At 32.0% G+C, this 16,001-nt stretch overlaps 1 protein-coding gene across 1 annotated transcript; it reads left to right on the forward strand.

Annotated features, from left to right (window-relative positions):
- Positions 1–761: 761 nt before the first annotated feature.
- LOC141815050 (RNA polymerase sigma factor sigF, chloroplastic) lies at positions 762–14,772 on the forward strand. Its single transcript, XM_074703014.1, has 9 exons — positions 762–930; positions 3,460–3,581; positions 4,932–5,059; positions 5,156–5,398; positions 5,499–5,772; positions 5,865–6,095; positions 6,603–6,743; positions 7,992–8,189; positions 14,345–14,772. The coding sequence occupies exons 1-9, from the start codon at positions 843–845 to the stop codon at positions 14,630–14,632; spliced, it is 1,713 nt and encodes a 570-aa protein (XP_074559115.1). The 5' UTR covers positions 762–842; the 3' UTR covers positions 14,633–14,772.
- The last annotated feature ends 1,229 nt before the right edge of the window (positions 14,773–16,001 follow it).

The following is a 16,001-nucleotide window of genomic DNA, read 5'->3' on the forward strand; positions in this document are numbered from 1 at the left end:
GATTAGTCGAGTGAAAAAACAAAATCAATGATCAGTCGATTGGGTGAGTCTCAGTCGATTGGTATTCAAATGTTGGGGCTGGCGGCTGAAGAAATGATGCAATCTACAGTAGTCGTTGGAGCCCAAGTCGATTGGTCCTGAGACAGTCAATCGGTATCGTGAAAATATAAAAAGACGGATTTAAGCTTGGAGACGCAAGTGTTTTCGCTTTCTTATCTTTGTAAGATCTTCAAGCTCTGTCAAGCTCTCAAACTCTTCCTCCAAACTTCTTTTTACATTTGTAAGAGGAAGAGATTAAGTGTTAGAGTTTCTCCACCTTCAAAGTTGTTTTGAGAAGGAGAAAGCTCATAATGAAGAGTTTTTGATGGTGTATGTGGATTCTTGGATTAGTCACCTTGAGGAGGTGGATACCAAGTAAATCAAGGGATTAACATTGATCTTATTGTTTTTGATCTTATTTTTGTTATTGTCTTGTGCTTTTACTAATATATTATAGGTAAGATCAAAAAGTAGCTATTCACCTCCTTTTGTAACAATTCCAATATTAATAATATTGATTGCCAAAATTTGAAATTCTTACTACCTTTTATTCGTTAATATAATTATTGTTTTCCTACTTGTGATTGTGGAGCAGCACTAAACTTCATGGATAATGTCCATGCGAACCATTGAAAGGGTAGCATGGTCAATTCATCTCCTCCCAGCACATAAAATCCCAACAATATCTGTTGTTCCATTATCTTGTTCTTCCTCATCTCCCGTTTCAGTGCTCGCGTGGCCTTCGTTAGAGCCCCTCGCTCCAACTGCAAGCCATCCTCCCCGCTTCCTCATCTGTTCTTCCAATGGACGCTTCCCGGCTGGGCCTCCTCTCACCTTCCCCGTCCCCCGTCATTCCCAGAACGCACCTCGGCAGTCTAGGTTTGAATTCTGGTAGGTGCTGCCTTTTTTACTCTGCCTTATTTTGATGGAGAAACTTTTGTTTGTCGATTTTTCTCCTTGATTTAAATAGTGTCGAGTTCTATGAAGTCGTTGCAGCTCAAGTGTCTGTGGTGTTTGCATATTTTCCGAAGAGACTTTCTTAAGGTCTCTCAGGTGTATGTCGAGGGCAGGCTGCGTGCCCAATGAACTTGTGTTCCGTCTTAACCTAGTTAGTACTATTTTTCTTAGTTAAAAAAAAACTTTTTAAAGGTATTGTTGTGAACTAGAGGTCTTGGCATACCAAGATGTGCGATGTACTTGCAGCGTTGTTTTGTTTTGTGAACTTTGCGCATGGTAGTTTGCAAATGCTATGAAAACATTAATTTATTACTGTAATAACATATGTGAGTATATAAACTGTGGAGGGGATGTTTGTAATATTCTATACTTTGATTAATAATAACTACATATAAGTAGTGTATATAGGTAGTGGAAGGGTGCTTAGGGTTGTGAGAGAACTATTCCTCCTAATATGATAACATGTTGTTAGCTCCTCTTTGTGCATTGCCCACTGCTATGCTACTCTTCCTTCTTCGTGGATCATCCATTGCGTGTTGTCCACCATGCATTTTCCATTGCACCTTGCTCTCCTTTGTGTGTTGTTCACCATGCATTCTCCACTATGGGCCATCATTGCTTGTCCACAACATGTTTCCCTTTTCGCATTTGCATGGTGTTTATTGTGCATTTCCCACTTTTGGGTCTCCTTGATTAGGGCTTCATCGCTTCATCAATTAGGCTATAGAAATACGTTGATATCCTTTTCCTCCGAAGCCTAGAAAAAACCTTGTGAAACTCCTTCAAAGTCCAACAAGGTCCAATAGATTTTTGTTAAAGTTTCTTGTGTGTCAGGCAAGGGTCTTACGATGAACAATATCTACAATATGTGGTTCTTATTTGGCTAGTGATTTGTGGTTCCTTTTTAGTGATCAACTGTCATATTTCTCCACTACTCGGATGCCTCTCATCGCGACCACCTTTACCATTTTTTGAATCCTCGTAATAACTAAAGAGTAGTCGAATGAGAGGAACTATCCCTTGTGGGTTGTTATAGTTCATGTATAGTTCATAGGTCAAGATCTGCATGAGCATCTCACTACCTAGGCAATTGAGATTCTCGAGTCTTCCAAAGATGTATGGGAGCAAATGGATACCCAATTACTCAACCTTTTATGATGACCAATTGACCCTAAACTTATGAGTAACTTTTATTGCTACTCCTTCTGCTACTAGACCTAGACATTTGAGATGTCACTATATGGGTGATACTTGTTGTGCTTATGAGGTTATTGGTACTTTGTTCCTTCCAATTACATCATAACAATACCAAGATGATCACTCCTGTGGATTGCTTTATGTGCCTCTACACAATCCGACTAGAAGCAGAGATAGTGAATTCTTAGATTCTAAGGCGGTTGCTCATTTCTTCCCCTCTCTGATGCATATATTTGGATGCTATAATCCTCAATTATAGCCTCATTATTATTCGATTTTGCAGTTGTTCAATATGCTTTTGTTGTTGATTCATCCTTTAGAGGATCACATGGTGGTTGAGGAGGGCACCAATGAGATAGAAGTGGTTGTTTTGAAGTCTAGAAAAGACCTAGACTTAGGCATGTTGAAGATACTTGCTACATTCTTCATGGATTCCCTCTAGTCTCGTTTACACTATTCATGTTCCTTAGTATGAATGACCTGTTACTATAGTTCATCACTCAACTCTATTAAGTTTGACTATGATAGTTGCTGTAGAGGAATATTCCCGATTCCTTCAACTCCAGGCATTTGTTAGCGCATTGTCTCTACTTGTTAGCTCACTCATTCATGAAGCTACTTCTTTTTGCCTTCATAAGTGTTATCAAAAATAATCTAGAATTCTTATTCTCATTATAAGATACAGGTCCCTATTTATATAGGGATTTTATGGACCTATTCTAGGAGACTTTTTCTAATAAACATAATTTTATAACCAATACTCCCCCTCAAGTTGGAGTATAGATATTAATCATGCCCAACTTGTTACAAAGATAATCAACTCGGATCCCATTTAAAGCTTTTGTGAAGATGTCCCCCAATTGTTCACCAGTTTTTACATATCCTGTAGTGATCAAGCCTTGTTGAATTTTCTCACGAACAAAATGACAATCAATTTCAATGTGCTTAGTCCGCTCATGGAACACAGGATTCGATGCAATGTGAATAGCAGCTTGATTATCACACCATAGTTTTGCTGGCATTGAAATTTTGAGTCCTACTTCAGTCACAGCATAAATGGTTAAATTTGAATAACCCAATTGGTGAATGTAGGGCACTTATACACTAGGAGAAATTCTATAATGAGAATACTTATGCACTCTTGTAGTAAACAATTTGTCTACAATTTTTTAAATCATTCTTATGCAACTCATTCATAGAATTGTATCTCCCATAGTATACCTCTTTTGAGATCTCAGTCAAAGTAATAGAAGAGTTTTGTTGCAGTTTCAATAATATTCGATCAAGCAAGAAAAGCTAATTCCAATGTATCAGCTGTGCAAGTGCACCAATACTCAACGTCACTTCCAAGTCAAGAGAGAGATGATCTCAAAACCAAAATTGTACAGGTATTCACTTTGCACATACATTTACTTTGCATATTTACTATGTCATGTCATCTCGGATGTATCTTTATAATCCTGAAATTGATAGGATCATTGATAAGCAATTCAAACTCTCAAAATTGATGCAATCTTTAAAGTTCCCACTTTAGTGATATGGAATTATGTTAACAAATGGAATAAAGAAAAAAAAAATTAAGGTTCATGTAATTTAAAATTTTCAATATGGATATATTCCCGTCATAATCTGGAAATTCATGTTGCTTGTGTACCAAAATCAAAACCAATCGGCATGGAGAAAATTACATGTTTCTCACATGTCTGTGCTTATCCACATGGGTGATACAAACATTGATTTTGGCCCACATTGAGTGAGAAATTTAACCCTTGTAAAACCACCTGATTTAAGTAATTTATACTAGGTTAACCCTAATCTCAATTCAATTCTATATCCTTATTCTATTAAACATATAAGTTTGTGTCAATTAAAAGCTTTAATATGCCAATAACTATATAATACAAGTATGTTTAACCCTTTGTGAGTTCATCTCAAACCATGATTAAAGTATATCATTCTAACAACCTTCTAATTACTACAGAAAACAATTAAGTCATAAACTTCTACCCAAATTGTTGTGTCAATTACAGGTTATAGTTCTAATTACGTTAAATAATTTTTAGTTGTCAACCACGATATATTTATATACATGTGGATTAATCAATTTGATATAATAAATTGATAGACATGTGAGGTTATATAAGATTTAGTATTATAATCTTCTATGCTTGTTTACCTTTCAAATAAAATTTTAGCAATTAATAATCTTCTACACTTGTTTACCTTTCAAATTAAATTTTAGCAATTAGATAATAAATTGAATAAAAATCCAAAAAACTTATTACAAAAATAATAAACTTGAATTCAGCTTCAGATGTCAGCATAGTACAATACACTGTAACACGATTGACTCGGGAGAAATTTCATGTCTATTATCGATAGTTAACCACATGATACATTTCAAAGTCATCCAATATGGCATATAATGATTTTAGAAGATTCTGAAAGCTTTTCACATTCTTGAATAACAATTTCATATTTGATATACCTTTGATGCCCATATCCTACAACCATATTGGAGTGCAAGCAACAAAGGGAGCCATCAGTTTTATCATTATTAATTCAATTTTAATGGCACACTTGAATGTTCAGTTCGTAGGGTGGTATAATAATGAATTGTTGTGTATTCTTAGACTTCGTTTTTTTCATGTTTCTAGATAGTGCAAATGATATTGGGTAATGATCTGCAATATATATATATATATATATATTGACAGTTTTGTTTGCAAATTTTGAAGGCAATACCAGATAAAGTCTTAGCAACGGCTAATAGAGAATACTCTAAAGAGAGAGAAAAGCATGAGTTTGACCAATGCTTGAAATATCTCAAACGCCAGTTGCTTTATGAGCATGATTTGTGGTATCTGTAAGATAATCTGGCTTTCTTCCTTCTAGTGATACTAGTCCATTTTGTAATACTGACTTGTTTATTCTTAAATTTGTATCCTGATTCCTTCTCTAGATTCCCTCGTAATATGGAAAATCACTCATTACCAGTCTCTGTGGAACTAGATGCCAAAGTTACCAGTATAAGTGGAAACAGCAATACTATACCAATTGAAGATACTCCACACTCTGGCTCTGGCGCACCATCTGATGTTCTCAAATTTTCTACAAAAGCTATGATAGCCTCAAAAAGACCAGTACTTTTAGTGGACCAATCAAACATCTCAGATATTGAATTAGATAAGTCACACTTTTTCAGGTTCGTTTCTTTTTATTAGATGTCATCTTCATCCTTATCTTATCAGTTGAAATTGTTTCAGATATCAATATTTGAAAATTCTAACAGTTCCCTTAATCAGCTTGGATGAAGGGTCAGCTGATAGTACTTTTACTGATCAACAAGTAACCATTAGATCAGGAAGACTGTTGGAGAGACGATCCAAGATGCGTAAGGTGTCAAAGAAATCAGACAATTTTGACTATGATGTTGCTAGTCCAAGGGCCACGAATCATATCAAGAAGATCAATAAGAGCCTTGATTCCAAGGACCCACTCAGTTTATTCTTAAGGGGTCCTGAAACAAAACAATTGTTGACAATTAAAGAAGAAATAGATTTATTTACTCAGATAGAGGCATGCCTTTTGTCAATATTTGCATGAAATTTCTGCCTATATATGTCTGGTATCGATAGGTATTGATCCTTGTGTATACATATGTTAAATAGGACCTTATGAGATTGGAAGATATTAAAGAAAGACTTCAGTTGCAAACTCAACGTGAACCAACATTGTCTGAATGGGCTCAAGCAGTTGGAATGAGTTGCCATGGGTTGCAATCTTGCCTTTCTTCTGGGAGACACAGCCGTGACAAAATGATTTCTGCTAATTTACGTCTTGTGGTACATGTTGCAAGACAATATGAAGGGAAGGGCCTTGACCTTCAGGATCTGTTGCAGGTTAAGACTCTTTACATGTTTTTGCTTAATACAATTCAACAGATGTTATGATTGGCTGCTGCTTCTCCTGATTCGTATAACTGATGCCCTCTCATGAGAATTACTTGGCACATGTCAGACTTCCTGCTTCATTCCTCATAAGCTATTTGATTTCTCATTTTGACAATACATAATTGTTGACTCCAACTATTGAGGACATCCATATGACCTATTGTCAAACTGACAGTTGAGTAGTAATTGGTATATTTAATGTAGGTTATTTTAGTATGCATAAGCTGAAGAGCATAGCATACAAGTATAAAGCAACAACAACAACCAAGCTTTATCCCACTAGCATACAAGTATAAAGAATAAAGAAAAATGTTTAAACTCTTACTTTAATTGGATTTCTAGTTCAGTCTATAATTTTCACATTCTGATTTCAACTCCAAATTTGCATTTCAGAATTCTACTCATTTTGCTTCTTTTAACATTCTTCAGTGTTTCAATATGATATGTATTTTGTAGGAAGGAAGCAAGGGTCTTATGAAGAGTTTTGAGAAGTTCAAGCCAGGAGCTGGATCCAGGTTTCCATCTTATGCATACTGGTGGATAAGACACTCAATTAAAAGGGCCATTTTCCTGAACTCTCGGACAATTCGAATACCAGTTGAGTTTTGGCCTTACAATTTTATGTTATTTTGAAACCTTAACATAATTTAAGTTGCAAGTTCGGTAATCTAGTGCATCTACATGCAGCCAGCTTTTTTCGTACTTTAATTACTTTCAGATTAAGTTATTGTATTTTAGATTTGCCATCAGCCCTCTCCAACTTTTCTCTTGCCACCCACCCCTTACTCTCTGTCCTTTGTTTGCCTTGTCTTTCTCAAAATGTTCATCTCAACTCCTCTCTCTTTTCACCACCCTTTCACTAGCACTTCCTCTCTTTTATTTCCTCACTGTTGGAAATTAAACTTGTTTCTATATACCTAAAACACTATACATCATAGTTGGCACTATCAATACCTATTTTAGAAACCCAGGTATTGATCAGACTGATGGGATCAGAATCAGTAAATAAGGATTATAAAGTATTAGGCAAAGGGGATGTTGAAAATTAAACTTAACTCATGAATCATTTTTGTCATGCATGATCATTTATTATGGTTCATATGCTTAGCTATACAAATCAAAATTGTCATTTGCCATTGTCTTGATGCTGACAAAATCAAGTTGGCTTGCTAGAATCAAATTCCTGTATGTCTAAGATATTATATATCCCTTTGTGTTCATGATGTATAAAGATATTATGTGTGGAATTCCAAGTTGAATAAAGATTTTTTCTTCCCTGAGAGCTAGTTCTTTCACTATTCATTTTGTCCAAGGGAGTCTGCTGCCTTCAACTCTTTCTTCTTTTCTTCCCCTGACATTCTTACACAGGCTTTGTGAATACTAGAAACTAGAATAGAAATTGAAGCCTAAACTATCGATCTCAACTTGATCTTCCTCTAAATGCTGTTTTATCCAACATGGCATGGAGCCCCCTATCTACTACCTCAGTTATTAGAGTATCTATGTGTTTCAAAGGTTGTGGGTATGATCCATGGTATGTTTCCATTGTGTACCAAACTTCTCATAAAATGGTTCTGTAACCTTTAACGTATAATCTGTACAAAGAGATTTATGGAATTGGGCTTCTAATTTCAAATCTTTTATTGATACAGTTTAACGTTATCAATGTAAAAGAATTACTTGCAAGGTTACCTAATAGTAGAAAATCCACAGATCCTTTATCTACTATGTCAAATGAAAGCATGTTCAACATTTGGTCTAGAGCCTATTTCAGTTCTCTTAGCCTGATGTTTCATCCTGAGAAGTTGAAGTTATATAAAGTTGCATTATCAATTATCATTGCAGGAGAATGCTTTTGCACTACTGAAAAACATAAAAAATGCGAGGAGATTGTGCATTCAAGAAGGCCATCTTCCAACAAATGAAGAGGTAGCAAAACGTGTTGGCATCACTGTTGACAAGTTGGAGAGTGTATTATTGAACACCAGAATTCCAGTGTCAATTGAAGGACGGCCTTGGTCAGATCATGATGCAACTTTTCAGGTAATTTAATTGGCAAGGATCTCATAAAATAAAAGAAAATCTGAGTTCACTTTCTTTTTTTTTTTTTAATTCATGTTTAGACGTATATAAAAATACTGGAATCCACTTTATTCCAAATCCTTTTTCTGACAATGAATCTAAAATATGGACCACAATTGGTATATGGAATGCATACACAAAGAAAACTAGGTCTCTAATTAAGTGTTTTTTTCCCATTTTTTTTTTCAATTTCTAAGCCATCACATTGAATCACTTTCTTACATCACATCTCATTGCCTTTATGTTTTGTTCCTTGTTTGCCTTTATGTTTTGTTCCTTGTTTGGACTTGTACATCATCGACCAGGCCCAATGTTTTCTTGAAGGTCTTTTTGCTGTAGAGTCCACCTAACCCTGCTGTTCCAATACAACTTGCTGTCAAAAATGATGACGAGATCATTTTCTAAGAATGATGTACTTTTCAGGATGCAGGAGCAAATTAAAGTTTTAATTAGAGACTTGATGTTTCCTTTATAATGTTTCTGAGTTATCATAGAATCAACTTGCTATAACTCAGCAATTTGTCAAGTATCTTTGAATATGTGCAATCAAATAGGATTTCTCTGATTTCTTAGGAAGCAAAAGAGCAACTGGATTAATTAGAAAATTGAAGAATTACACCATAAGTAACATCATCACCAAGTCGTTGTTGTCTCAATCATATTATATCATCTACATTGACCTTATCCTCCCATTGAGCATTATTTAAGGATATATCACTAAGAATACTCCAATCATTAAATCAACTAAGCCCTTTTGGTCTCTACCCATTCTAATTGGGTTGTCTAAATATAGAATTTGTTGATTGTCTTTGAATAACTTATATCATCCATGGTTTAAAATCTAGTGCCGTACCGGATCATATGGGTGAAATATTTTGTTTTACCCGCCGACCGGCACAGCGCCGTCGCATGAGCTCCACGACCGCCTCGGAGGTGTTGTGTGAGTCATGCGGTCGCTGGCGGTGTGGAAGAGGAACGCGATGCCGGATGCTGCTTGTGTGGACGGAAGGCGGCATCGGAGGTCGGATGCTTGGTGGGGTCGCGTGGGCGCACCGGTGTGCGAGTGAGGCAGGAAATGTAGAATTTAATTAAAGTTAGGTATTGATAATTTTAATAACTCCTAGTTATAATAGAGATAATCTAAATAGACTTAATTAAAATCTAATAGAACTACTCATTAACTATATATATATATATATATATATTATATATTTTAATTCTGAAAATATATAATAAATTTTATTTTATTTTGTATTTTTTAAAAATATTTTATTATTTATTTTTAAAAATATTTAAGTTAATTTTTTTATTTTTAGGTAATATATATTATATTTTATAAAATATCAAAACTATATCGGTATGATATGGTACCGAAATTGTATCGTTCCGATCATAAATCGAAACTCCGAAATGGATCGAGACTTTAAACCATGATACCATCTCAACCTCTTTTTGTTTCTTTTTTATTTTATCCTTTCTAGTAGCCACACAAATACATTCTTACATCTACTATATTAATTTTTTTTACTTGTTATTTTCTAATATCCAACACTTTGATTCATAAGGTATGATAATTTCTAACAGTTTTATAAACCTTTCCTTTTCTAATTTGTAATTTATCAATGATATAGCCATCAATAATTTTTTTATTTGTTAGAATTTCAACACATTCCATCATTTTTTTTCACTTGATTTTTTTCTTACGGAAAATACCTTATATATATAATTCCTTCTTCACTCTATCTGATGGTTTGTAAATATTTTCAATATAATGAAAGACTCAATAATTTCAATCAACTCCTTGCTATAATAGAGATAATCTAAATAGACTTAATTAAATTCTAATAAAACTATCTGATTAACTTTATATATATATATATGATTTGTTTTAATTTTGAAAATATATAATAAATTTTATTTATTTATTATTTATTATATGGGATGCTACGATCCTATATTCTTTTTTCTTTTAAAAAATATTTTTTATTTTTTATTTTTAAAAATATTTATGTCAATTTTTTTATTTTTTGTTAATATATTTTATATTAAAAAAAAATCAAAGTCATATTGGCACGATACGGTACATAAACTATATTGTTCCGATCATAGACCGAAATTCCAAAACCGGTCTAGATTTTAAACCATGATACCATCTCAACCTCTTTTTGTTTCTTTTTATTTTATTCTTTCTAGTAGTCACACAAATACATTCTCATATCTACTATATTAATTTATTTTACATGTTATTTTCTAATATCCAATAGTTTGATTCATAAAGTATGACAATTTCTAACCGTTTTATAAACTTTTCTTTTTCTAATTTGTAACTTATCAGTGATATAGCCATCAATAATTTTCTTATTTGTTAGAAACACATTCCATCATCCTTGTATATATATATATATAATATCTTCTTAACTCTATCTTATGCTTTGTAAATATTTTCAATATAATGAAAGACCCAATAATTTCAATCAACTCCTACCTGTAAGGGATAATCTAAATAAACTTAATTAAATCAAATAGAACTATCTGTTTAGCTTAATATATATATATCTTATGGTTTGTAAATATTTCTAGCTTAATATATATATATATATATATATATATATATATATATATATATATATATCTTATGGTTTGTAAATATTTTCAATATAATGAAAGACTCAATAATTTCAATCAACTCTTAGTTATAATAGGGATAATCTAACTATCTCATTAACTTATATATATATATATATTATTTGTTTTAATTCTGAAAATATATAAAAATTTTATTTATTATTTACTATAAGCGATGATGTGATCTCGTATTATTTTTTTCTTTTAAAAAAATATTTTATCTTGTATTTTATATTTTTAAAAATATTTAAGTTAATTTTTTATTTTTAGTTAATATATTTTATATTTAAAAATATCAAAATCATATTGGCACGATACGGTACCGAAATCGTATCATTCCGGTCATAAATCAAAATTCCGAAACAGGTTGAGACTTTAAACCATAATACCATCTCAACCTCTTTTTTTTTCTTTTTTATTTTATCCTTTCTTGTAGCCACACAATTACATTCTCATATCTACTATACTATTTTTTTTTGCATGTCATTTTCTAATATCCAACAGTTTGATTCATAAGGTGTGACAAAATTTCTAGCAGTTTTATAAACTTTTCCTTTTCTAATTTGTAATTTATCAGTGATATAGCCATCAATAATTTTTCTATTTGTCAAAATTTCAACACATTCCATCATTTTTTGAGTTAATTTTTTTTACAGAAAATACCTTATATGTATATATTATTTCTTCTTAACTCTTATATGTATTTAACCCCTAATAGGTCTATCTCATTAACTTAATATATATATTATCTATTTTAATTCTAAAAATATATAATACATTTTATTTATTATTTACTATATAGGACACTGCAATCCCGTATTATTTTGTTCTTTGAAAAAAAATAATTTATTTTTTATTTTTTGTATTTTGTATATTTTAAAATATTTAACTTAATTTTTTTATTTTTAGTTAATATGTTATATATTTAAAAAAATATCAAAATTATATCTACACGATACGGTACCAAAATCGTATCGTTCCAATTATGGATCGAAACTCCGAAATGGGATTGAGATTTTAAACCATGATACCATCTCAATCTCTTTTTGTTTCTCTTTTATTTTATCCTTTCTAGTAGCCACACGAATACATTCTCATATCTACTATATTAATTTTTTTTACATATTATTTTCTAATATCCAACACTTTGATTCATAAGGTATGACAATTTCTAACAGTTTTATAAGCTTTTCCTTTTCTAATTTGTAATTTATCAATGATATAGCCATCAATAATTTTCTTATTTGTCAGAATTTCAACACTTTCCATCATTTTTTTTCACTTGATTTTTTTCTTACAGAAAATTCCTTTTATATATATATATATATATATATATATATATATATATATATATATATATATATATATAATTTCTTCTTAACTCAATCTTATGGTTTGTAAATTTTTTCAATATAATAAAAGACTCAATAATTTTAATTAACTCCTGGTTATAATGGGGATAATCTAAATAGACTTTATTAAATTATAATAGAACTATCTCATTAACTATATATATATATATATATATATATATATTATTTGTTTTAATTCTGAAAATATATAAAAAAATTTATTTATTTATTTATTACTATATGGGACGTTACAATCCTGTATTATTTTTTTCTTTTAAAAAAATATTTTATTTTGTATTTTTTATTTTTTAAAATATTTAAGTTAATTTTTTTTATTTTTAGTTAATATATTTTATATTTAAAAAAATATCAAAATCATATCGGCACGATACAATATTGAAATCGTATCGTTCCGGTTATAAATCGAAATTCCTAAATGGATCGAGATTTTAAATCATGATATCATCTCAACCTCTTTGTTTCTTTTTTATTTTATCCTTTCTAGTAGCCACACCAATACATTCTCATATCTACTATATTAATTTTTTTTACATGTTTTTTTCTAATATCCAACACTTTGATTCTTAAAGTATGATAATTTCTAACAGTTTTATAAACTTTTTCATTTTCTAATTTGTAATTTTTCAGTGATATAGCATCAATAATTTTCTTATTTGTCAGAATTTCAACACATTCCACCTTTTTCAATATAATGAAAGACTCCAAGAGTCCCATGGCTTTGTGATTTTCTTTCTCAAATGTCACATTGATAATGATTTTTATTTCCGAAATACATTTATCATCAAAGTACTTAAAACACCAAGTATTCTTTGTTGGGATCGGTGATGGTTGCTAGAAGGGACGAATAGAGAAGATGACATCAAGATTTTACATGGTTCACAACCCTTAAGCTGCCACGTCCATGGCCTATGCACACGATGTCCACTATCTTTCTCCTTTTTAGTTAAGCACCGGAGATGGAGAAACCTCTCATAGTTCAGCAAGAATAAGAGAGAATTACAATAAAAGTAAAAAAAATGAAACCTTGGAGGAGCAGAATGTAGGCATGATTTGCACTAGGTGGATTATTGATCTCGCAACTTCTTGAGCGTCTTTATAGTTTTCACCTCGAATCTGTCATTTGCTGATCTAGCGACCATCAAATCGATTGATCCTTTGATCTTATTTGAATCATGTCCTTGGCACTTCTATCTTTGGCTTCGTTTGAATTGGTCGTTATAGCATCAGTCAATTGGAAGACTGCTCCAGTCAATTCCTGGACATTTTGTGCACTTAAAGAATTCAGTTGACTCTTCACTCTAGGACATTCTATTTGCTCTAAATGAACGTCAATCGACTAGCCGACTGGATAACTTTCTATTTATTTATCATGGTCTTTAACTATCAAGTGACGATTGATCTTTGCTCATTGTCGATTGATCCGATTAAAATACCCCAAATGGACCTAACTTGGGGTAATTGGACCATGAATCGACTTGATGTCAACATTAGTTGTTCAATTGGTCCCTGACTATAAGCAGTTCTAAGGTTGAGTTTGTCTAATTTGCTTGTCTATCCTTCGCTCCATGTATACAGTTCACTTCTTTCACTTCTCACGTGTAGTTCATCCAAACCTTGGGGTTTTCTCATATCCTTCGGATGCAGCGAGCTCTCAGTTCCTTCCCATGTCATCCTTCACGTGGTTCACCTCCTTGATTTGCTCCTAGTCATGTGGTCCCTCGGATGTGTCATCCTTCTCTGATCTCACGGACCTTGAGTCATCATAGTCCTTGGCCACACCAAATTAACCTCTATACTTGATAGACCCTGTATAACTTAGCATACATATTAGATAAACACAAATCTAACTTAAATCCTTTGTCAATCTCATCAAAACCATCAAGACCCTTTGTTGCCTAAATGTAGAAGGGGACGAAAGTTCTAAGATTCTTAAGGTTTTCTTGATGATCCTCTAATGTTGATCCTCAAATGTCACTTTGCTAATAATTTATGTTTCAATCTTTATTGTTTATTCTTCGTGTATGCCTACCTTTTTTGAATAGATCTTGCTTATTTTACTATTTCCAATACTTTCTTGTTAGTTGTTTACTTGATTCTTTATCGTTCTGATACAAACAGGAAATTGTAGCTGACCCAGCAATCGAGAGTCCTGATCTTGCGATAGCCAAGCAGATGATGAGGTTGCATGTTCACAGCCTTCTAAAGGTTCTTAAACCCAAGGAGAAAGCTATAATTCAGTTGCAGTTTGGGATTCACAGTGATGGACGGAAGTCATTGTCGCAGATTGGTGCTATGTATGGCCTCTCCAAAGAGAGAATAAGACAGATAGGAAACCAAGCTTTGAAAAAGCTCAAGACGTGCCTCCTTACCCAAGGGCTTGAGGCTTATTTGGAATTGCTAACTTGACTCTTTTACCACTTCATATTTTCTTCATAGCATTCGATATTTATAAATTCATGACTATATCTTACTGTACATAAATGTGCCATTTAAATGATCAAGGACACAACTATCTCTCTTTTTGGCACTGATGAAGGTTTTTTTTTACAAGAAATCGTCTCTAGTATACTTTTGTTGTGCACAATGTGGCAATGGATCAAATGGATGCCCTTTTGAACACTTTTAAACCTTTTGCTTGAAATGGTCTCTAGATTAGATTATTCACTTGCATGTTATATCTGTGCACACCTTAAGTTGTTATCATAATCAATAGTGTAGTAGAAACATTAGTTTCATTATTACCATTAGAAGAAGCGTTTTGTTGTGTATGTTATTTATCGGCATGTCAAGAAACTAAATGTGGAAAATATAATATCTAGAACAAAAAAAAAGTGATTCTAAATTGCATCAATTTTGTACTAATCGTTGATTTAGGATTGCAACATCAGTTTGTTGTTGTAGTTAGGGGTGAGTATTCAATTAAAAATTAAATTAAATTAATTGATTTTTTTAAATAAATTAAACCGATCGAATTTTATCATTAAAATTGAACAAATTAAATCAATATAAAATTAATTAATTGGTCAGTTATTGAATAAATTTTTTTAACAGTTGATTGATGTTTGTATCAAGTTGACTCTTATCGGACACTTAGTCCATCAATTGACTACTAAATATACTATTGTATTGTTCATTTTAAAAGTTGAATCACAGTCGTTATCCGGTTTAAGTATAATAGTCGATTGATTAAAATTTTTTAATTGAATTAAAATTTCAAATTCGATCAATTTAATCAATTATTTTGATTTAACTGACATTTTGCTCACCTTTAATTCTAGCCATGCTTTTTCTGCTTATGCTCAAGAATGTGTTCTATATTTTTCTTGTTTCAGTCCCAGCCTTTGAACTTGCGGTTTCATGACTGTCAATAGCAAGGCTTATTTCTGCAATTTGTTGGAAGGATTGCGGAAATATCGGAAGAATGTTGGCTGTATGAGCTCCTAAATGTTGGTTTTTTATTTTTGTTTTTGCTATTATCTTATATATTTGCATTAAGCATGATGTGACGACCAAAATGCGGTGGAATTCATCTATCGTCACAATAATTCTCTTGATATTTATTGTGTTGGACATTGTTTCGCATAACAAAGCACTATAAAATGCTTTCTATGATATGAGTAAATTTAATTCTTAATTGTTGATAGCAAAAATGAAATTATCACATTGACAGCCTTTCTCAGTCCCACACTCCTAATCTAAGCAATAATAAAATGAATGATGATGTTCCTGTAGTATAGTTAAGTTGGTTACGATATGGAATAGAGTTGTTAAAGTT

The sequence above is a fragment of the Curcuma longa genome, chromosome 21 (genome assembly GCF_044706935.1).
Source record: "Curcuma longa cultivar G26 ecotype Majalengka, Jawa Barat chromosome 21, ITB_CL_G26_1.1, whole genome shotgun sequence".
Lineage (NCBI taxonomy): Eukaryota > Viridiplantae > Streptophyta > Magnoliopsida > Zingiberales > Zingiberaceae > Curcuma > Curcuma longa.

What these genes read in the sequence shown, in the direction of transcription:
- LOC141815050 (XM_074703014.1), top strand. Translation starts at nt 843, where the DNA reads ATGGACGCTTCCCGGCTGGGCCTCCTCTCACCTTCCCCGTCCCCCGTC. An exon ending in TCAAAACCAAAATTGTACAG is followed by an intron (nt 3,582 to 4,931) that starts GTATTCACTTTG and finishes CAAATTTTGAAG; the next exon opens with GCAATACCAGATAAAGTCTT. An exon ending in GATAAGTCACACTTTTTCAG is followed by an intron (nt 5,399 to 5,498) that starts GTTCGTTTCTTT and finishes TCCCTTAATCAG; the next exon opens with CTTGGATGAAGGGTCAGCTG.